The 22,523-nt window shown below is 39.3% G+C and overlaps 1 protein-coding gene across 2 annotated transcripts in view; it reads left to right on the forward strand.

Moving 5' to 3' along the window:
* The first annotated feature begins 41 nt into the window (after positions 1-41).
* Positions 42-22,523, forward strand: part of LOC127427489 (vesicle-fusing ATPase-like) — a 43,034-nt gene continuing 20,552 nt past the window's right edge. For both annotated transcript variants that reach the window (XM_051675130.1, XM_051675131.1), the window contains exons 1-8: positions 42-87; positions 2,838-2,923; positions 3,008-3,107; positions 4,517-4,556; positions 4,936-5,102; positions 5,252-5,359; positions 5,449-5,524; positions 7,492-7,647. In XM_051675130.1, coding sequence (XP_051531090.1) covers positions 76-87; positions 2,838-2,923; positions 3,008-3,107; positions 4,517-4,556; positions 4,936-5,102; positions 5,252-5,359; positions 5,449-5,524; positions 7,492-7,647 — 745 coding nt within the window. In that variant the 5' untranslated portion in view covers positions 42-75. The remainder of the gene's footprint in view (positions 88-2,837; positions 2,924-3,007; positions 3,108-4,516; positions 4,557-4,935; positions 5,103-5,251; positions 5,360-5,448; positions 5,525-7,491; positions 7,648-22,523) is intronic.

Raw genomic sequence — 22,523 nt, forward strand, 5'->3', positions numbered from 1 at the left:
AGCGCCGCTAGGGGCAGCATCCACCCAAACTTTCGCTCTTGCGGAATTACGCTTGATCACCTGATAAACGCAAAGATGGCTGGCCGGGTGAGTATTGCTTTTTGATTAAACTTGATTTAAAAATGCACTTAAATTACCAATCATTTCGAGAAACGTATTCTGCTCAGCGTCCACATATGTGAGCTCCATTCATACGCGTTGTGTTTGTCAAGGGTTGCACTGTACACGTCATTCATACTCTGCACTCAGTACCGGAAGACGATTCCAACATCACTTCTTATGACTTTTCACAGGATAAAAAACAAAAAACAAAAAACAACAACAACAACAACAACAAAAACTTTATTCAATATTGACCAAATATTCACTTGAACATTTAAAGCCTCTAATGCGGTAATTTTAGTTGTCACAAGAAGGGCAGTGGTGGCTCAGCGGTTAAGGCTCTGGGTTACTGATCGGAAGGTCGGTGGTTCAAGCCCCATCACCGCTAAGATTCCGCTGTTGGGCCCTTGGGCAAGGTCCTTGACCCTGACTGCTCCAGGGGCGCCGAATCATGGCTGACCCTGCGCTATGACCCTAGCTAACTTGGCTGGGATATGCGAAAATTTTTTTCACTGTATGTGTGACAAAAATAAAGGCTTCTTCTAAAGATAATTTTACCAAAAGGTAAATTAAAGTTATGATAAAGAAATGCTTCTGAATTATGTATACCTTAGAGTCAAGTGGACTGTCCGTGGCAAACCGCAAGGGAACTGATTTATTAGCATCAAACTTCTTAAATGCAATTAAAAACACAACATGTCACCAGTTCTTATGAATGTCAATCAGTCTGTAATTTCAAAGCTATGAACACACAGTTGAGTCCAATATCTGAGGACGCTACTGAAATGACTTCCATTTTAAATTTTTATTTCAAATTATATTATCAGGCTAACAGTTTGAAACGTATACATTTCTATAATGTTTCAGAATGTTTTAGTACCTAGTATGCACCCTCAGTATCTTAGGCTACATTCAGAGTGGCCCAAATCTGATTTTTTTGCTCATATGTGACTCAGATCTGTTCTTTTAATACCAGTATGAACAGCACAAACCACAGAGAATCTGATCTTTTCGATTCTGATTTGGGCCACTTCCATATGTGGTCCTAAATCCGATACCGGTCTGATTTTTTGCAATGCGACCTCAGTCTGAACAGTCATATCGGAATTCATGCGAATTTTACGTCACTCTACATCGACATTCGTCACAATTCTGCGCTCAGTGCGCTGGCGGTAGTCATTCCAAACATTTGCCATTCAAAGAACGGCAGTTCTTTGGTCATTTGGTGAATATGGAAGACATCTGCGAAGGTAGTCAGTGGAGGGACGGTGAGGTGTTAAACCACACACACCTCCATACAGAAGTAGCAGCCATTGCTCCACAAAAAGCCATAATTAAAAATGTTGCTCTCTTTCTCCTCATCCTCGTCATCCTTATCGCCTGCTCACGAATCCGCTGGCTTTCGCTGCACATCACCTTATAAATGAACGTGTAAACGCTGACTTCAGTGGCCTCCATGTTTACTTCTGTATGACAGGTGCTGCATGTGACGTCTTTGTTAATGTTCTTTTGCGCATACGGGTCAGTTCAGGACTGTGACAAGTTCACACTGGAATCTGATATTGGCCACATTAAAAAATAATGTCTGAGCAATAAATCCGAATTGAACACTAAGGCTTGCAGTGTGAACGTAGCCTTAGTATCTGTTGTAGTGGCTGAGGATCCCCCTTAGTATCTAGTATGTCCCGTAGTATGTACTCTACTGCCATGGACTCCACAAGTTGTTTAAAACCTGATGGTCCATGTTATCCCAGCATGATTTGAGAACGTTCCAAAGAGCATCTTTGGTGGAAGCAAGGAATTTTGATCCTTTTGTACAAAGGAGTAGTAACATGGTCAATATCACAAATTTGCTTATATTTAAGTGTCTCAAATCCTAGTGAGCTACCTAGATAGCATTTTTGAACATGCATGTTATGCTCAATAATGATGTTTAGGTAGGTCTCTCACTAGGTTTTCAGACAGCCGCTGTGACCAATAGTCTTTGCAGTGTATCATAATGATATGAGAGCTGTTATACCCCACCAGACCATCATAGAACCAATGCACTTCAGCCCATTATCTCATCTGTTTCATTATCCCACATTTATATTCCCATCAATACTAAGTACAAAATATTCCTGCAGAATTATAACCCATACTGTGCAAACCATAGAAATAAGATAAGATGGTGCAAACACACAGTGATGTATAGTGTATTAAACAGCATAATGTGCATTACAGGCTTAGCTGTATGTTTGAGGAGATTACATAAGATTCAGAATGTCTGGCGTCCACCTCGCACCATCAGTAAAACTACATTCATTAGGTTTAATGCAGGCCTTAAGTTATCCTGTGAGATCACACAGTTTTACTATATGTTCAGTAGTTCTTTAGTACTACGGTAGTTAACCTGCTTCATGTGAGAGATGAGAGCTGAAAGTGTTTGATTGACTGAATATTGACAGAGGCTTCAGAAGAAGTAATGATGCCTTATTCAGTGAGTGACTGCCATGATGAAACTAGAACGTTTAGCAGAGAACAAGAGTTAAGTGTTGAAATCTAGGCTGGATGCTTTTAGTGAATAGACTAATAGACTAAACTACTAAAGGAAGCGTTTTTTTCTTTGGAAAATAATAATAATACAGCCTACAGGACTGAAGTCTGGAGTATTTTTTTCTGTTTAACTGGGGTTTATTATTAAGCTGAAATTTCATTTCTCTTATCCTTGTTTTTATTTCTTCTTTCCTGCAAAGTTAATGCAAGCAGCAAGATGCCCGACAGAAGAACTGTCTCTCACCAACTGTGCGGTTGCAAGTGAGAAGGACTTCAAACCTGGACAGTGAGTACTCGAGAGACGTATACCTCTAAAAATAATCGAAATTTTCAAGTATCTAATCAGCTGTTCTATTTACCATCTCTCTAGGCACTTGATCATTAAAATCACACCAACTCAGAAGTTTGTTTTCACAGTGAAAACCCACCCAAGTGTGGTCCCCGGAACCATTGCATTCAGTCTACCTCAGGTACAAAATTGTGTCATTCCTCATAAAGCTTTCATAAAGTGCCATGACACACAATATGCACTGAGTATACCTTTAAATAAGTTTTTATAGTTTCACATTTATTTTTTATTTCTGTTTTATTTTCCATTTTGTGCTTTCAATTTAGTTAAGTTAGTCTTTTTTAGTATATGACTGTTAGTTTTAGTTGGTAACTCTTTACAATAAGGTTCCATTTGTTAACATTAGTTAAACACATTAGTTAACATGAACTAACAATGAACAATCATTTGACAGCATTTATTAATGTTGGTTAATGTTAACGCTGGTTAATGCACTATGAACTAACAAAGAACAAATGTTTTTTTTTTTTAACTAACCTAAACAAAGATTAATAAATGCTATAAAATGATTGTTAATTGTTTGTTCATGATACCTAATCCATTAACTAAAGTTAACAAATAGAACCTTATTATAAAGTGATACCGTTTATTTTTTATTTTTTGGTGCCTTTTCTAGTTTCAGTTAAATTTTTAATTTTATTTTATTTTTCAGTTTAAGTATTTTAAGGCTGCTTAAGTTAATGACTGGAATGATTAATATGTGAAATTAAATTATACAAATATAATTAAATTATGTAGTTATTTTTCTCAGTGCCATCTAATGTTATTGCTATCTAGTTAAGGATTTCAAATTTCATAATGTACATTGTATCTAAATCAGGTCATTTTTATTTTAGTTAGTTTGGTAGTCATATAGATGTCATTTAGATTCAGGTTTTCCAATTATGTTCGTTTTTTTTATTTCTATTTCAGTTAACATATGTTTTCATTTAGCTTTTGTTGTAGTGTTTGTTAACTATTATAACACTGCACAATATGTTATTTGTCTTCTGAAATTTTTTAACAAGTCTGAAAAGATGCATTTGTATGGATTGGTTCTTGTTTTGAGCTTCATGTTGTTGGACTGTTGCATTCAGCTTTCAGCATGCTTCTTTCTTAATATCTGTCACTTGCACTGTTTTTGCCTGCTTCTCCTTCATCTGTTAACATGACAGCAGCGAGACTTCCCAGGTACTAAAGTAACTTTCTCACACTGGTCTCACTTTATGGCAAGATGTGATATTTTATGATAAAAGAGACTGGAGCAAAGAAATGAAACACAAAACTAGAGAAACTTTTAGCACCTTTTTCATTAATGTGCTGTACAATAAGACCATCTATCAAGAGAAAGTGACACTAATGTATTTGTGTGGCTTCTAGCAATGTGATCTTCCAAATAATAGCTTTATTTCATTGTTTTATGAATGAATTTCCTCAGCTAAGGGTATGGATTGTTTGACCTGTATATGACAGAACCCTAATGAATTATACACATATATTGGTATAATTGCAACATAATAGAGACTCATTAATATGCTTTCTGTGTCTTAGAGGAAATGGGCTGGACTTTCTCTAAACCAGGATGTGGAAGGTACACGTATAGTTTCAGTATTCAGTTGTTTCCCATTATTTCAGTTATTCTTGTGACAATAAAGAACACCCATTCTCTGAATTAACACTGAATTTCATTGGTCCATTAGCGTCTGGTTACAAATAGTGCTGTAACTCAGCAAGTAGAGGTTGTTTCCTGGTAGGATTGAAGGAGGATAAAGGATCAGTGATCTGGTGGGCAGTCATTATTCCTTTAGGGAGTTATTTTGGCCTGCTGATCAGGAATTTAATTAAATTTGCTTCTCCAAAAAGTCAACGTTAAATTATTTTGCAAATCAAGAGAACAAATTTCTCAAACAAAAACCCTCAATAGTTACAGTTGTCTTATTACCTCCATCTGTCTGTTGTCTTGCTTACAGTCAGCGTGTACAACTTTGACCCGTCAAGACAGTATGTGGGAACCATGACTCTAGAGATTGACTTCCTGCAGAAGAAGAGCATCGACAGCAACCCTTACGACTCGGATAAAATGGCCATTGAATTTATCCAGTTTTTCAACGCACAGGCTTTTAGCATAAGCCAGCAGGTAAGACATTAAAGAAATGACCCAAAGCCCTAGTTCAGACTGACAGCTAGCTGCTTATAACATTTTGTTCTTTTAAATAAAACAAACTTTTTGTAGCATTTGGGTATAGCAGCACAGTTTGCAAATAGTCTGTATCGTTTCTCTGACAGTTTGTCTTCAGCTGCTGTGATAAGCTTTTCGGGCTGGTCATAAAAGATATTGAGGCCATGGATCCCAGCATCCTCAGGGGCGAGCAAAACTCTAGCAAGAAACAGAAGGTGCCTAACGCTAGTTGATGTTTCACTGTTTTAAAAAGGTGCAAAAGTAAAATTGCTTTAATTGTCTTTGTCTCCATTTCCTTTTTCAGATTGAGATTGGTCTGTTGCACGGCAACAGTCAGGTGATTTTTGAGAAAGCAGAGAACTCATCTCTAAATTTGATTGGTTAGTGTTTACCTTGCAAACACCCATTGTGACACACACATGCATACATACTGTAGCTCCTTATTTACATATGTTATTATAATGCGTTACAGATCATTCAGTATGTGTCTTCAGAACACTTCTAAATACACTTCCTGGCCAAAAAAAAAAGTTGCATACTTTCTAATATATTTGTTGGACCGCCTTTAGCTTTGATTACGGCATGCATACGTCATGGCATTGTTTCAACAACCTTTTGCAATGTCACAACATTTATTTCCATCCAGAGTTACATTCATTTTCTTGTATTGATGACGGGAGAGTCGAACCACTCCGTAAAGTCTTCTCCAGCACATCCCAAAAACTTTCAATGGGGTTAAGGTCAGGACTCTGTGGTGGCCAGTTCATGTGTGAAAATGATTCCTCATGCTCCCTGAACCACTCTTTCACAATTTGAGCACGATGAATCTTGGCATTTTCATCCTGGAATATGCCCGTGCTGTCAGGGAAGAAAAAATCCATTGATGGGATAACCTGGTCATTCAGTACTTTAAGGTAGTCAGCTGACTTCATTTTATTGCCGCATAACGTTGCTGAGCCTAGACCTGACCAACTGAAGCAACCCCAGATCATAACACTGTCACCAGAGGCTTGTACAGTGGGCACTATGCATGACGGGTGCATCGCTTCATGCGCTTCCCTTCTTACCCTGATGCGCCCATCGCTTTAGAATAGGGTAAATCTGGACTCATCAGACCACATGACCTTTTTCCATTGCTCCACAGTCCAATCTTTATGCTCCCTAGCAAATTGAAGTCTTTTTTTCTGATTAGCCGCACTAACAAGTGGCTTTCTTGTGAACACACAGCTGTTTAGTCCCAATCATGTAGGTTCTCGTCGCATTGTGCGTGTGGAAATGCTCTTACTTTCACTATTAAACATAGCCGTGAGTTGTACTGTCGATTTTTTACGGTGTGACTTTTTAGTGATCTCCGATCACGATCATTCAAGATTTTTTTCCTACCACATTTCTTCTACGAAGCTGACGGTTCAACACTATCCTTCCAGGTTTTAATAATGCGTTGGACAGTTCTTAAAGTGATTTTAGCCATCTCCTTTGCTTAATGCAGGCCAGTAATTTGCCCCTTCTGAAACACTGTAACATCTTTTTCACAACTACGGGACACGTCTTCCAACATGGTTGTTTAAGAAATGAGAAGCTACACACTGCATCAGTTAGAGTTAAAAGAATTGTTGCCTGCTGAAACATATTAATCACTGCAATAATGATCCAATCATAGGCTCTTAAGTATCTGCTTATTTAAATCCAAACGGCGACTTCTTTTTTGGCCAGGCAGTGTACAATATGTACAGTCTTTAGCTAATTGTGACCCAGAGGAAAAAAAATATATTATTGAGTCATTCTGTGGGACCTGTACATTGTATAGTTAGTTTTTAAGATGTTGTTAGCTTCCTTAAGCTAACAGATGAATCTAATCCTCTATCACAAGGGCTTAATTACAGTATATATTGAGATTGGAGGTTCCTGATATACCTTTCAAGGCATTTTGTTACCACATTATAAACTCTCTGTTATATTTTTTTTTGTGTTTTTTTTTTTTGGTTTAGTTCTGGTAACCTAAGGACTCATTGTGGTTTTTCCACCATTGGCAGCTGCTAATAGTACATCATTAGGGGCTTTCTTAACACTAGTTGACCACAACGGTAGATAGGCTTTAGTGGGCTTAGATTGTGTAACAACCAAACTATACCACAAGATGGCAGTCAGAACACGTGGTTAAAAGAGAATGAGGGTTTTCTTCAGAGCTGTCTCACCTAATTGTCACTTCCTATCAACTTTTTTGTTCTTCACATAGATTGACATGAAGAGTATGACTTTGATGAGGGAAGGGTAAATCTGATGTTTTCCTTAATGTTTCTTTGGTGTTCCTCAGCAACCGATACTTTCTTGTTCATTCTTCCCAAAGGAAAAGCAAAGACCAGAGGCTCTCGCCAGTCTATTATCAACCCCGACTGGAACTTTGAGCGCATGGGTATTGGAGGCTTGGACAAGGAGTTCTCGGACATCTTCCGCCGGGCCTTCGCCTCTCGAGTCTTTCCTCCAGACATAGTGGAGCAGATGGGTGAGTTTTTGTCTTTGTCCCATGCTCACAATTTTCTCTCTCTGTTTCATCCATTTACAACTGGTACTGACATCCGTTTCGGGTGATTACTAAATGCAAGTGAAAACGGGGTCCAAAATTTTTTGTGATTGGAATCCGATTGAAATCGGATTAGAGGTAGACCAATATATCGGTTTTACAGATTAAGCGTTTCTGATAGTTGCTTTTAGAACTGTTGGTTATCGGCAAAAACCTATGCCGATAGTAACCGAATTTGTTTTTTTTTCACCTTTTTTATTCCTTATCAATAAACCTTATTAGGTGAAATATACACATGCAGAACTCTTCATGTGATGAATATATAGGCCAGTGGTTCCCAAACTTTTTTTTTTTTTCCCCACAGCACCCCAACCACTGAAAAATAAATAAAACAATATGCGATTGGAAACATTAAAAAGAGTAATAATATAGAGAACAGAGTAAACAGTGCTTTAAGTTTTAAGTAACAGCAGCAATTAAAAATATTGTAAAATGGGGCCTGGGTAGCTCAGTGACTATTGACGCTGACTACCACCCCTGTAGTCGTGAGTTCAAATCCAGGGTGTGCTGAGTGACTCCAGCCAGGTCTCCTAAGCAACCAAATTGGCCCAGTTGCTAGGGAGGGTAGAGTCACATGGGGTAATCTCCTTGTGGTCACGATTAGTGGCTCTCACTCTCGATGGGGCACGTGGTAAGTTGTGCGTGGATCACGGCGAATAGCATGAGCCTCCACATGTGATAAGATGCGCGGATTGACGGTCTCAGAAGCGGAGGCAACTGAGACTTGTCCTCCGCCACCCGGATTGAGGTGAATAACCGCGCCACCACGAGGACCTAGTAAGTAGTGGGAATTGGGCATTACAAATTGGGAGGAAAGAGGATAAAATAAAATAAATATTGTGAAATAAAAACATAAAGGAATCTAATGAAAAATAGAACTACTTAAATTATTGACAATCTTTACTGTGATTATTATATATACATTAATACAGATTCGATACAGTCAGAGATTGACTGAAAAGCAGAACTGTCATTGAAATGTATTGGGCTTAAAGCTCCTGAAGTTATCCAACCAAGGACAGTGGGTGCTTTTCTCTTTTACTTGTCAGTATTGTTGTTTGATTAATATTAAGGTCTATTAGGCTGCATTTACACATTGCACAGATCAGATATTTTGCTCAGATTTTTTTCCCGTCTGCTTACACTGGTAATACATGAACGGCTTTGTATACATTAATATCGTGTCAAGAGGGGCATTTTGAAGCGCAGCTGCATTCACCACCATGAGCGCTCTATAAAGCACTTACAGACCTACGCATGTGAGCATTTAAACGTAGCCGGCTGAAGTCAAACAGCACGCAGGTACCGAACTGAGTCTGTACTCGGTACTGCTGGTACTTTTAACATATGGCTATGAAAATATTTAACAGAGCAGAGATTTCGCAGCACCCCTAGCCAGTCCTGCCAGAACCCAAGTTTGGGAACCACTGATATAGGCTATAAAATGCTTAATTTGGTAAATAGTTACATAGAGTATTGTAACGAACAAAATAAGAGTTCTTGGTGTATTCTGGGCTTGTTTATAGTTAAAAGTCGCATGTTATGCACCAAATCATAATTTATCTGGCTATTATTGGGATTTTGGTTGCACAATAAACTGCTTTTTGGAATTTATTAATTTTGGACTCTTTTAGCCTCAATGACTGTGCTTGTCATAGTAAGAAAATAATGTTTTTCTTTTAACATTCTATAAATCGGTTTTAAAAAACTGTCGGCTGATGAATCGGTTATTGGTCTTTTCCACAACCTTAGTTACCTTTATTGGCAAAATCCACTACTGGTCGACCTCTAAATCGGATCACTCAAACCTAAACTGTACGTAGTGGAAAACGCATGTGACCACTTCACATTTGTAGTGGTAATGCTTATCCATCCTGATACATCGCTGACAAAAGTAAAGTACCACCTACTCACTTGTCAATCATATGCTGCACTAAAACAAAGATGTTAATTAAAGAAAAATAATGATTAAATGTGCAGGTTTTGTACCTGTACCTAAGGCCATACATACAATGATGCACAAACAAGACTTAACAGAACTTTTCCGGTACAGTAGTACAGTTAATATACGAGCTTGATTAAAAAACAACATGCGGTCTGCTTGAAACATCACATTCACGGGGGAAATGAAAAGTGTGGTGCAACAAGTCATGTGAAAGATTAGTATTTAAAAGTATGTTTTTAGCAATTGTGTCCTGCATTTTTGTATTAATTTATTATTTTTTATTTTATTTTACTTTTTGCAATTCATAATATGTAGTAACACTAGATGGGTTTCCATCCAACTATTTAATGCGCATTTTGAAGTAGCGCATTAGAAATCCTGAATAGAAACGCTTGATGTACGAATGAACTCTCAAAATTAATTAGTTAATTAGTTAATGCGCTAGGCAGAAGTGGATTTTCTCTAATTTTGCATTAGTTAAAGGTGCACTCAGTTATTTTTTTTAAGGATGTCGTTATGGACTTACACTGACACCTTGTGGCCCAGATGCAGCATCATTGAAATGCAATAGTTTTCAGTCACTAATGCTTATGTAAAAAGAGTGAAAGTGTCTAATAACATGGCAGCTGTTGAGATTAAGTGAGTAGTATTTGGCTTTGGCTGGTCATGTGAGGGGACCCTCTCCATGTAGAATAAAACAAGCTTTTATAAGTGTACTAATAGGTAGTCTTCATTTCATGTGGGTGCTCATGATTTTATACATAAGTTTAAAATTTAGTATTCATTTCTTTTAGGATTTTTTTTTGTAATGATTAAAAAAACAAATACTGAATGCAACTTTAAAATGTGCATTAAGGTGATGGAGACTATTAGTGGTGGGCTGATCAGGAAATTTGAGGCCGATACCAATCTCCAATTTTATTTTTTAAACACTAAGATCGGCCGATACCGATACAGATTTTTTTAAATGTGCCCTTTGCCACACTTTTGCAAGTTATGTGCTGCAGTTAAATGTTTATGCCCCACACAGTAAAATTACGGTAACACTTTACAAAAAGGTTCCATTTGTTAACATTATTTAACAACATTGCTGTAGTTAACATGAACTAATGAACTTAATGTAAGTTACAACATACATTAATACATTTTTAAAATCAAAAGTTGTATTAGTTAACATTAGTTAATGCACTATGAACTAACAATGAACAATTGTAATTTTATTAACTAACATTACAATTAATAAAGGCTGTAAAAATATATTGTTCATTGTTTGTTGATGATACCTAATGCATTAACTAATGTTAAAGGAATGAAACCTTTTTATAAAGTTACCAAAATTTCATTAATTGTGAATTGCTAACATTTATTTGTTTTGAAACAGTTCTGAATAGCACTGTTGTCAGTATCAAAGGTCATTGTGACATACTGGTAAGCAGTAAAAACCATGAGAGCATCACACACAGTAGAGATACATTCAAAAATAAGAAAAATATATCCATTACAAGCTCTAAAACTGCTCCAGTGAGAAATCATTCATATCTATGCTTTGTTTACTGTCTTTAACGTTTTGCTGTAACACAAATCACTAATCACTAATTATTAAGCAAATGAGTGAAGACGCAGTGCCGTTATGGTTAAAATGTAATGGCTATGATTACTGGTAATGTGACCAACATTAATCTGATTTAAATTGGGATCCTCACAGAATAGCACTGAGATGAGTGACTGATGACATATTGAGAGCACCTGGAGAGTGTGCATGTTTGATTGACACCGTGAGTGAGCATTTTAAAGAGAGTGAAGCTGAAAGTGCTTATGATTGCTCAAACAGTCTCTATCGCTCAACACATCGTCTGATTGTCACCACTCACGTTACATCACATGTACTCAGATTTGTATATGCATGTTTATTTGTTGAATTCATTTTTATACCCATTTGCAGTCTCTTTATCCTCTCCGTACTCAAAGTGCAGTGAGTCAGAATTACTACTGTAATGATTCTAGAAAACGTAATATTAATACACATGTAATTCTTAAACATTTTTAAAAACAAACCTGCATATTCATCTGAATAACAGCATCTCTGAAAGTTTAAAATTGTGAATACTTAGAATTGACAACAGTTCACACTCCAGAGGCCACACTGTCATGCATCAAGGGCTGAGAAAGTGCTCATTCATTAGATTAGCAGTGTATGTGCAATTCCCTGCGTGCTGCAAAAAAGATCAGCTGATTTAGATCGGTGGCCGATCGATTGGTGCACCCCTAAATACGATGACGCACACCCATAACACGTGCATAAATGGTTTAAAACACATTTTGCTTTTAAAACTTGTAAAAGCTTGTTTTATTCTACATGGAGAGGGTTATTAGACAATTTCACTCTGTAACAGTAAAAGGATTGGCAAGGCAGCGGCGGGAAACAGCTGAACAGTCAACATAAACATTAATGATATAAATGAACTTAAAACAACATAAAACATAAGGACAGACACACATGCAGCGTGGCCACGTACGTCTCTCTCTCTCTCTCTCCCAAACTGGCGCCTCCGGCTCGTCTTTAACCCCCTCCCAGCTGATTAGCTCGATTCAGGGCCAGGCGTGTGTCCTCACGGCCTAGCCCTGCCCTCCTCCACATCACTCTCTCATAGATTAAAGATCCCATATTATGCTCATTTACAGGTTCATAATTTTATTTTGGGGGTCTACTAGAATAGGTTTACATGCTTTAATGTTCAAAAAACACACTATTTTTGTCATACTGTACATTGCTGCAGCACCTCTTTTCACCCACTGTCTGAAATGCTCTGTTGTAGCTCCTGTCTCTTTGAAGCCCCCCTTTCTGAAAAGCCCAGTTCGCTCTGATTGGTCAGCTGGCCCAGTCTGTTGTGATTTGTCAACCGCTTAGAGCTTGCAGTAGACATACTGTATAATGCCCCTTACCAAAAATGAGTTTCAGCTTCCAAGGCTTCCTGAGCAGTGCATTCCTGAGGCAGGCATTATACAAATGTGTTACATAGTGACGTAGCTATGTCACGTTAGTAATGGCTGGACTGCAAACCAGGCGTTTCAGGCAGTTCAGGAGCAGTGTTTTCTGTGGGAGAGAGTAACTCCCTTTGGCGTGGACTTTGTGCTTTGTAACTTTGCAGACCTTTTACATGCACAAACAGCTATATTACACACTAAAGGGAATGTAAAATCCCAAAAAGCATAAATGTCGCCACACAATTCTTCGAGCATAGCCCTTCACATTCTGAAGTGTTTAACCCACAGATGTCCTTACAATATGGCAGATGAGTTTTGAGGGCAGTCGCTCCTGGGTGTACGGAGGCTGGTGGCGAACGGGCATCGCAGCCATTTCAGCCCTTATAAATATAATAATATAGCCGCAAGTGGCAATTTTCGGGGGCCATGCACATATGATGAGATGTCCAAAATTATCAAATTTGACAGAAAAGATTTTGTGGATGCTGTGGACACAGCTGTTTTGGCATGACATTTCAATTGCTTTGAGAACAGTTGCAAAATTAGGATTTTCTTAAGTTATTGCGCCCCCAGCATAAAAAAATGAATGAAACTTGGCATGCTACCTCAGAGTATTCTCTTGTTCATTTGTACAAAGTTTTGTTAAGTTTGAAAATTGCGCTCACAAGATACAGGCTAATTAGTCATTTTAGGCCATGCCCCAAAACTTATTTGTTTATATCTTCGGAACATTTTGACATATCAAAATTCTTTTAACAACTTTTGTCAGGAGGATTTGTAGATGACATACCAAGTTTTGTGCGAATCGGACAAATGGCCTAGGATGAGTTGTAATAAAAGTTGTAGAAAACATTTGTTGCAGAAATGGAAATTCATGTTACTGTATGATTTGTGGGCACTGATGGATTCAGAAAAGATTTAGAATTTTATTCTAGCCTGTATGGTTCTGGAGATATTAGCAAAAACGCAAATTAGCTAATTATAGCACCACCATGTGGCCGATTCTCACGAAATTTCTTCATGTAGACACCCTGCTTGTGTATAATACGTTTTATATAATAATAATAATAATAATAAGTTTTATTTATATAGCGCCTTTCCAAAAGCTCAATGTTGCTTTACAATAAGTGTACATTCAATTATAAGAAAAAAGGGTCTTAGGAAAAAAAAAAAACTAGTCACTTAATACATACACATATACACATTTATACATGCATATAAACTCAGCAAAAAAGAAATGTCCCTTTTTCAGGACATTGTATTTTAAAGATAATTTTTTAAAAATCCAAATAACTTTACAGATCTTTATTGTAAAGGGTTTAAACAGTGTTTTCCATGCTTGTTCAATGAACCATAAACAATTCATGAACATGCACCTGTGGAACGGTTGTTAAGACACTAACAGCTTACAGACAGTAGGCAATTAAGGTCACAGTTATAAAAACTTGGGACACTAAAGAGACCTTTCTACTGACTCTGAAATACACCAAAAGAAAGATGTCCAGGGTCCCTGCTCATCTGCGTGAACGTGCCTTAGGCATGCTGCATGGAGGCATGAGGACTGCAGATGTGGCCAGGGCAATAAATTGCAATGTCCGTACTGTGAGACGCCTAAGACAGTGCTACAGGGAGACAGGAAGGACAGCTGATCGTCCTCGCGGTGGCAGACCACGTGTAACAACACTGCTCAGGATCGGTACATCCGAATATCACACCTGCGTTACAGGTACAGGATGGCAACAACAACTGCCCGAGTTACACCAGGAACACACAATCACTCCATCAGTGCTCAGACTCAGAGGTCCTTACCAGACATCACCGGCAACAGCGTTGCCTATGGGCACAAACCCACCTTTGCTGGACCAGACAAGACTGGCAAAATGTACTCTTCACTGATGAGTCACGGTTTTGTCTCACCAGGGGTGATGGTCAGACTCACGTTTATCGTCAAAGGAATAAGCGTTACACCGAGGCCTGTACTCTGGAGCGGGATTGATTTGGAGGTGGATGGTCCATCATGGTCTGGGGCGGTGTGTCACAGCATCATCGGACTGAGCTTGTTGTCATTGCAGGCAATCTCAGTGCTGTGCGTTACAGGGAAGACATCCTCCTCCCTCATGTGGTACCCTTCCTGCAGGCTCATCCTGACATGACCCTCCAGCATGACATTGCCACCAGCCATACTGATCGTTCTGTGTGCGATTTCCTGCAAGACAGGAATGTCAGTCTTCTGCCATGGCCAGCGAAGAGCCCGGATCTCAATCCTACTGAGCACATCTGGGACCTGTTGGATCGAAGGGTGAGGGCTAGAGCCATTCCCCTCAAAAATGTCCAGGAACTTGCAAGTGCCTTGGTGGAAGAGTGGGGTAACATCTCACAGCAAGAACTGGCAAATCTGGCACAGTCCATGAGGAGGAGATGCACTGCAGTACTTAATGCAGCTGGTGGCCACACCAGATACTGACTGTTACTTTATGAAATCTGTGGTTATGAAATCATTTAAGAGACTGGTGTTGGCCCACCTGAAGAACATCACTGGACCCTTTCTAGATCCCCTTCAATTTGCTTATCGAGCAAACAGTTCTGTGGATGATGCAGTCAACATGGGATTGCATCATATCCTGCAACATCCGGACAGACCAGGGACATATGCAAGGATTCTTTTTGTGGACTTCAGTTCAGCTTTCAACACCATCATCCCAGCTATACTCCAGAATAAATTACACCAACTCTCTGTTCCCATGTCTATCTGTCAGTGAATTACCAGCTCTCTGACGAACAGGCAGCAGCTTGTGAGACAGGAGAAACTCACTTCCAGCACCTGTACAATCAGCACTGGTGCCCCCCAGGAATGTGTGCTCTCCCCACTACTCTTCTCCCTCTACACCAATGACTGCATCGCCAAGGACCCCTCTGTCAAGCTCCTGAAGTTTGCAGACGACACCACTGTCATCGGCCTCAGATGACAATGAGTCTGCACACAGAAGGGAGGTTAAACAGCTGGCTGTCTGGTGCAGTCAAAACAACCTTGAGCTGAACATGCTCAAAACGGTGGAGATGATTGTGGACTTTAGGAGGAACACCCCAACACTGTCCCCCCTCAACATTCTAAACAGCACTGTAGCAGCAGTGGAGTCATTCAGGTTCCTGGGCACTACCATCTCACAGGACCTGAAGTGGGAAACACACATTAACTCCATTGTGAAAAAGGCCCAGCAGAGGTTGTACTTCCTTTGCCAGCTGAGGAAGTTCAACCTGCCACAGGCACTGCTGATACAGTTCTACTCAGCAGTCATTGAGTCTGTCCTCTGCACTTCAGTAACTGTCTGTTTGGTTCAGCTACAAAATCAGATATCAGAAGACTACAAAGGACAGTTCGGACTGCTGAGAGGATTATTGGTTGCCCCCTGCCCCCCCTTCAAGAACTATAGACTTCCAGAGTGAGGAAAAAGGCTGGAAAAATCACTCTGGACCCCACTCACCCTGCCCACTACCTTTTTGAACTGTTGCCTTCTGGCCGACGCTTCAGAACTCTATGAGCACCAGAACCGTCAGGCACAGGAACAGTTTTTTCCCTCAGGCTGTCCATCTCATGAACAGTTAAATTGCCCCATTGAGCAATAACTATGTGCAATACACAGTTTATTCTTTTTTATATTTATCCAACACATCCAACCTCTTCTGCCATTTCATTCCTCTGAAAAAAAAAAACCAAACAAAAAAAACATTTACACTGTACATAACAGATTTATATTTTGCACTGTACATAACAGATAACAGATTTGTATTAGATTTGCACTACGTATGTGTATGTGTGTATATACGTACGTATGTATGTGTGTGTCTGTGTGTCCCAAAACTTTCACCCACTTTTGCACTTGTGTATATGGTTGTGTGACAATAAAAGTGAAGTGAAGTGAAAGTGTGTATGTACGTATGTGTATAATTATTTTTTATTTTTTATTATTATCAATGTCTTGCTGCTGTTTTTGTATTGTTGTACACTGGAAGCTCCTGTCACCAAGACAAATTCCTTGTATGTGTAAGCATACTTGGCAATAAAGCTGATTCTGATTCTGATTCTGTATACATACACATACATACTATCAGCAATCTGAAATAGAATGATAGTACTGTGAGAAAAGAAGTTTTGCTTATGATAAGCTGAAATTTGAAGATGGAGATGGAGGAAATGTTATGGAGAGTTATAGGGAGTGAATTCCACATTTTTGGTGCAGTTACATTTAAGGATCTGCCACCGAAAGTCAAGAGGCGAAATCTAGGGATAGAGAGCAGTCTGGAGTCAGAAGAATGAAGAGAATGTCATGTTGTATATGGATGTATCAGACCACGTAAGTAGAGAGGTGCCAGATCATGAAGAGCTTTGAAAGTTAAAAGGAGTATTTTGAACTGAATATGACAGGAGACAGGCAACCAGTAAAGACTTAACAAAATAGGAGTAATATGTGCAGATCGCTTGGTGTTTGTGAGAACCCTAGCTGCGGAGTTTTGGATATATTTCAATTTGGCAATGCTTTTACCGGGTAGGCTGATGAAGAGGCAGTTGCAGTAGTCAAGACGTGATGTTATGAATGCATGAACTAGTGATTCAGCATCCTTTGAACTAAGCATGGGTCGGAGTCGAGCAATGATGCGTAGTTGGAAAAATGAATTTTTGGTGATGGATCTGATATGAGCTTCAAAAGTGAGAGATGGATAAAAAGTGATGCCCAGATTCTTAATGGTTTTGGAGGGTTTGGTGTGATTTCTATAGTAATATCAATATTTCTTGTGAGTTTTTGTGGTCCTAAAATCAAGATCTCTGTTTTATCAACATTCAATTTGCAAAAATTTCTGTTTAACCAAAATTTTATGTCATTAATACAGGCTGTAAGTGAACTGACTGAGTGAATTGGATCAAAATGAGTGGATGTATAAATCTGTGTATCATCAGTGTAGCAGTGGTAACGGAGACCATGACGACGGATGATTTTACCAAGTGGCAGCATATAAATTATGAATAGAAGGGGACCCAGAACAGACCCTGAGTGAGAGGAGCAGTAGGGTATTTGTATGTCTTCTTGGAGATAAAATATTGTCTGTCAGTGAGTTAAGAAGAAAACCAGGACAGAGCTGTGCCAGTGATTCCAATATCTGAGAGGCGAGAGAAGAGTGTTGTGGCAGAAACTGTCAAAAGCAGAGCTCAAATCAAGAAGGATCAGAACACTGAGGGACTCAGAGTCAGCAGAGAGGAAACGATCATTAACAACCTTCAGGAGAGCTGTTTCAGTGCTGTGAAATGGACGAAAGCCAGCTTGAAAAGGGTCATATAGATTATTGGCTGCTACATGTGATTGTAACTGTGAAGCTACAACTTTTTCCAAGAGTTTAGAGATGAAAGGCAGGTTGGAAATTGGATGATAGTTGAGGATGTTAAATGGATCTAAGCTGGGTATTTTAAGGACTGGTGTGATTGCAGCAGTTTTGAGATCAGAAGTAACAATGGCAGAAGGAAATTATGTGTTTATCAGATGTGAAATTGGATTAGAAATGACAGACAGACAGTGTGAAAGGAGAGGGGTTGGAGCAGGGTCAAGCTGACAGGTAGAGGAGTTCGATTGTAAAATTAAATCACTGACTGAAGATGGACTAGTGGGAGTAAAGTAGGAGAGATAGTGGAGAGGGTGTTCAGGTTAGAATCTATGAAGATGGGTTTCTGGTGTTTTCGCAAAAAAGGTTTGGTAAATGGAATTAATTTTATTTTGAAAGAAGTGAAGAAAAGAGCATCAGAGTTCATCAGAGCCTGAAACATCTTGAGCTGGTAGGATAATTAGCTTGTTGACTGTGGTATAGAGAGCTTTAGGTTGACAGCTTGCATTATCTATGATAGAGGAAAAATACACTGAACATGCTGCATTAAGAGCAGCTCTATATTTATGCAGGTGTTCAGAAAGAGCTAAAGAGTGGACAGTGAGGCCTGTTTTTCTTCAAAGTCACTCAAGGCGACGACCACTTCTCTTCATGGCCCTAAGCTCGGGTGTAAACCAAGGGGATGAGAGAGAGGCGGGCACCAGTCGAGTTTTAGTGGGGGCATGGTCTTCAAGGGCATCTAAGATGACAGAATTGTAATTCCAGAGAATCTCAGAAGGAAATGAGAGTTGAATATCAGCGAGTGATAATGCACAGATGGAGGCAGAGAAAGATGTAGGATCAACAGCTTTGAGGTTGCGATATGATATCAAGGTTTTCTTGTATGACTTAAAGATAGGAGAATTGAATGTAATTTCTTAGAGTTTGTGATCAGAAATGCCCATCTGTGAACCTGTTATACAGATATATACTGTATACAGACATATGACATATTATTATATTATATATTATATGACAGATATTACTCATATTCTGGGACGTTTCCTGGCAGCCTTTCATAAAACAAGGTACAATAGCTCCAGTTCTGCAAATAAAACTCTTTGAAGCAAGGAGGTCATTCAGCTGTTCCATCATGAGAAGGCAGGCTCCCTCAAGATAATGTGCATGATGCTGTGGATGGAAATGTGCAACAGTTCCTATTTTCTTTAGTCAAATTTTTAGAAATGCGCTTAAAAAAAAAAAAAAGCAAACCATTTAGATGGAAACCCAGTCACTTTGACTTAGTAAGTTGCTTGTGTAGTCACAAAACCAGAGACCCTACCCTTGAAATCCAATCACAAGTTGTTACAAAAAACACATTTGAAATACATGTTACTACAAGGTGTAAAGGGTCATGTGACTCGCATGACCACTTGTAATTAGATCACCTGAGATGGATCCTAATACCAGGCGTAAACACGTGGCCTTTCTCTTTTTTCACTCTGCTTCTTTCAGTTACATTTACAGTGTGCTGTAGCCACAAACACATGAATCTCTGTTTCTAGAAAGACATATATCTTTCCTTCTCTCTCTTTTCCACGGCATGGACTGTCTATTTTTGTCCAACCACATCCCCCTCGGTTTAAGTGGCCAGTGAGGCCGAGGCACTGCGTGTTGTGGGCGACATGAATCACAGAATGCTGCAACTCCATTATGAGAGAGAGAGAGAGAAGACACAGCCAAAATAAATAACAGTGGCTAAAAGACTGGACTGACATATATGAGATGGCTTTCAATCGCTCAGTGTTTTAGAAAACATCAACCCTGAAAGATTATGTTGTCTTCTCTCTTTTTTTGCCATTGGCTTACATTCAAACCAAGTTTGAATATTTTGTGACTCTGCAGTCTGATTGTGTAGTGGCTTTAGACTGTTTAAGATTTATATGCACCCTCTAAACAGTTCAACAATTGTTAAAGATCCTATCCAACAGAAAAAAATCCCATCAGACTCCTGCTGTGAAAGCATTAAAATGGAGAATAATTTGTGGTTTGAAGCTGCTGTCTGCATTCTGTTCTGAGTTTTTAGACAATGTCTTTGTCTGCAACAGCTAATTGTTAAGAATTGATGGTAAAAAATAGTTGTCAACAAATAAACTATAATTGATTAGTTGATTGTGTGCACTGTGGCACAGAGAACCTTCCTCAGTGGCAGTAGAAAACACATTTGAAAAACGGCAGAGACCACAGAGCATGCTGCAATTGGAAAAAGTGCAGGACTCTAGCCATCCAAAGCATGGGAGCACTTTATAATAAATGCGTCAAAGTAGGACATATGCCTATAGAATAATGTGGCCAGGTTTCCATGTCAAGTGCTTTGACTTGTATTCCAATATATCCAAGTATTTCTATTTCACAAAACATCTTCTTAACAGTAAGAAAGAGACTACATTTCTTCAAAGACATTGTGCATGCATGTCAATCATTGTGTGCATGTGTGCAATCCAGAAAGGGAGTGCCATCACTTTAACTTCTCCTGCTTAATTTAAATATGAATATCAGAATCAGAATCAGAATCAGCTTTATTGCCAAGTATGCTTACACATACAAGGAATTTGTCTGGGTGACAGGAGCTTCCAGTGTACAACAACACAAAAACAATACAAAAACAGCAGCAAGATATAGATAATTATAAAAAATAATTAAACACATACGTACAGACACACACATACATACATACACACATACACATGGGTAGTGCAAATGTAGTACAAGTTACAATTTCTTTTTTTTATAAGAACAGTAACTGTAATAAGATTACTGAGAAATAAAGAGTCCCTTACATGGCGTCACTACAAGGGAAAAGTCATCTGACTTCAGAAGTGATTACATGTTCAGAAGAGGGAATGTGTGTGTTCCTGCAGATCAATGTACTTCTAACCTGTTAACAGTTAGTTTGTGGTATTATTATTATTATTATTTATTTATTTATTACAATTCTGATGCTGTTTTCAAACTGCAGTCAAAAGCGTTTAGTGGTGGTTGCTAAGGCAAAAAATCACTATTACTGTTGCTCATACTTTGGGTTAGGGATTTACATTTATTCATTTGGCAGATGCTTTTATCCAAAGTGACTTACAAAAGAGGAAAACATAAGCCATTTGAACAAACCTCTGACCGTAAGTATTAAACTTTGGTGTGGGGGGGCCTCGGTAGCTCAGTGGTAAAGACGCTGGCCACCACCCCTGGATTTTTCTAGCTCGAATCCCAGGGCGTGCTGAGTGACTCCAGCCAGGTCCCCTAAGCAACCAAATTGGCCCGGTTGCTAGGGAGGGTAGAGTCACATGGGGTAACCTCCTCATGGTCACCATAATGTGGTTCATTCACAGTGGGGCGCGTGGTGAGTTGAACGTAGTTGCCGCGGTGGATGGCGTGAATGTCTACATGGCAACGGGTCTTTTGTCTTTTGACTTGGTCCAGGAAGTAAGCACCTAGCATCCACCCAGAGCACTGTAGCAACCACAGAGTAACATGCTAAAAACACTTATACAACCTTTACAACTGCATAGCAATGCCCTGGCAACTACCCACAACACTGTGATCGTGGCAGCACGGTTGACAATTGCAAGCACCACTTACATTTTCTTCAGCAAATGGAAAAGTCGAGTTTTGTGCTATCCGTCATTAAGCAGTTGTCAAAATTGTTGCTAGTTTGCAACCCTTTTTCATTTTGATTTCACAGGATTATTTCTCATTTAAGCATTCCTTTTGAAAACAGTGATAGTTTTTCCAATTCTGTTTGGTGACGCTAATGTTGCAGAAATTATACAATTCAGCTTTAAGCATGTATGCATACACTCATAGCCTACAATAGAGTGTCGTTTGTGTGTGTGTGTGTGTGTGTGTGTGTGAGAGAGAGAGAGAGAGAGAGATGACCTTTGTGGGTGGTGATGGCTGCAGGAGTTGGCCTCTGGCTCGAGCATCTGGCTGCTCTAATGAGATGGTGAGTCTTGATAGCGCAAAGGTGAGCACCTAATTGGGGTTCGTTTTGGAGCCCAGGTGCTGAATAAAGGTGTGTGTGTGTGTGTCTGAGTATGTTATTATCTGACAGAGCTTGGGTGGGAGTTTACACCAATACACCCAGTTTCTCCCAAAACTCTTACCACTTTAAGGTCATTTCAGCCTGCCCAGCCATGGCCTCGTTCTTCTCCTCTATGAAAAGTCTGGACTCCTGCCCTCCCTCAACCTGAGTCTGTCATCGGGTGTAAATGGCCATACTGATTCCCATCTCAGGCCTCCTGGTTATCTGCAGCCTTCCCGCTCTCTCCAAATGGCAGCCAACAGATGTTGTTAACCAAAAACAGGGCTCTTGTCTAAGAAACGACCCTTGCCTGATCCAAATGTCATTTCTAAAAAAACAAACAAAAAAAAAGCCCTGTGTGCTTCTGTGAAAACAGTTGTACTGGAAACTTGACCACGTGATTTGCTCTGTTAAACTGAGCTTGATACTTTTTGTGTGTGC

This window comes from Myxocyprinus asiaticus, chromosome 36, assembly GCF_019703515.2.
Source record: "Myxocyprinus asiaticus isolate MX2 ecotype Aquarium Trade chromosome 36, UBuf_Myxa_2, whole genome shotgun sequence".
Taxonomy (NCBI): domain Eukaryota; kingdom Metazoa; phylum Chordata; class Actinopteri; order Cypriniformes; family Catostomidae; genus Myxocyprinus; species Myxocyprinus asiaticus.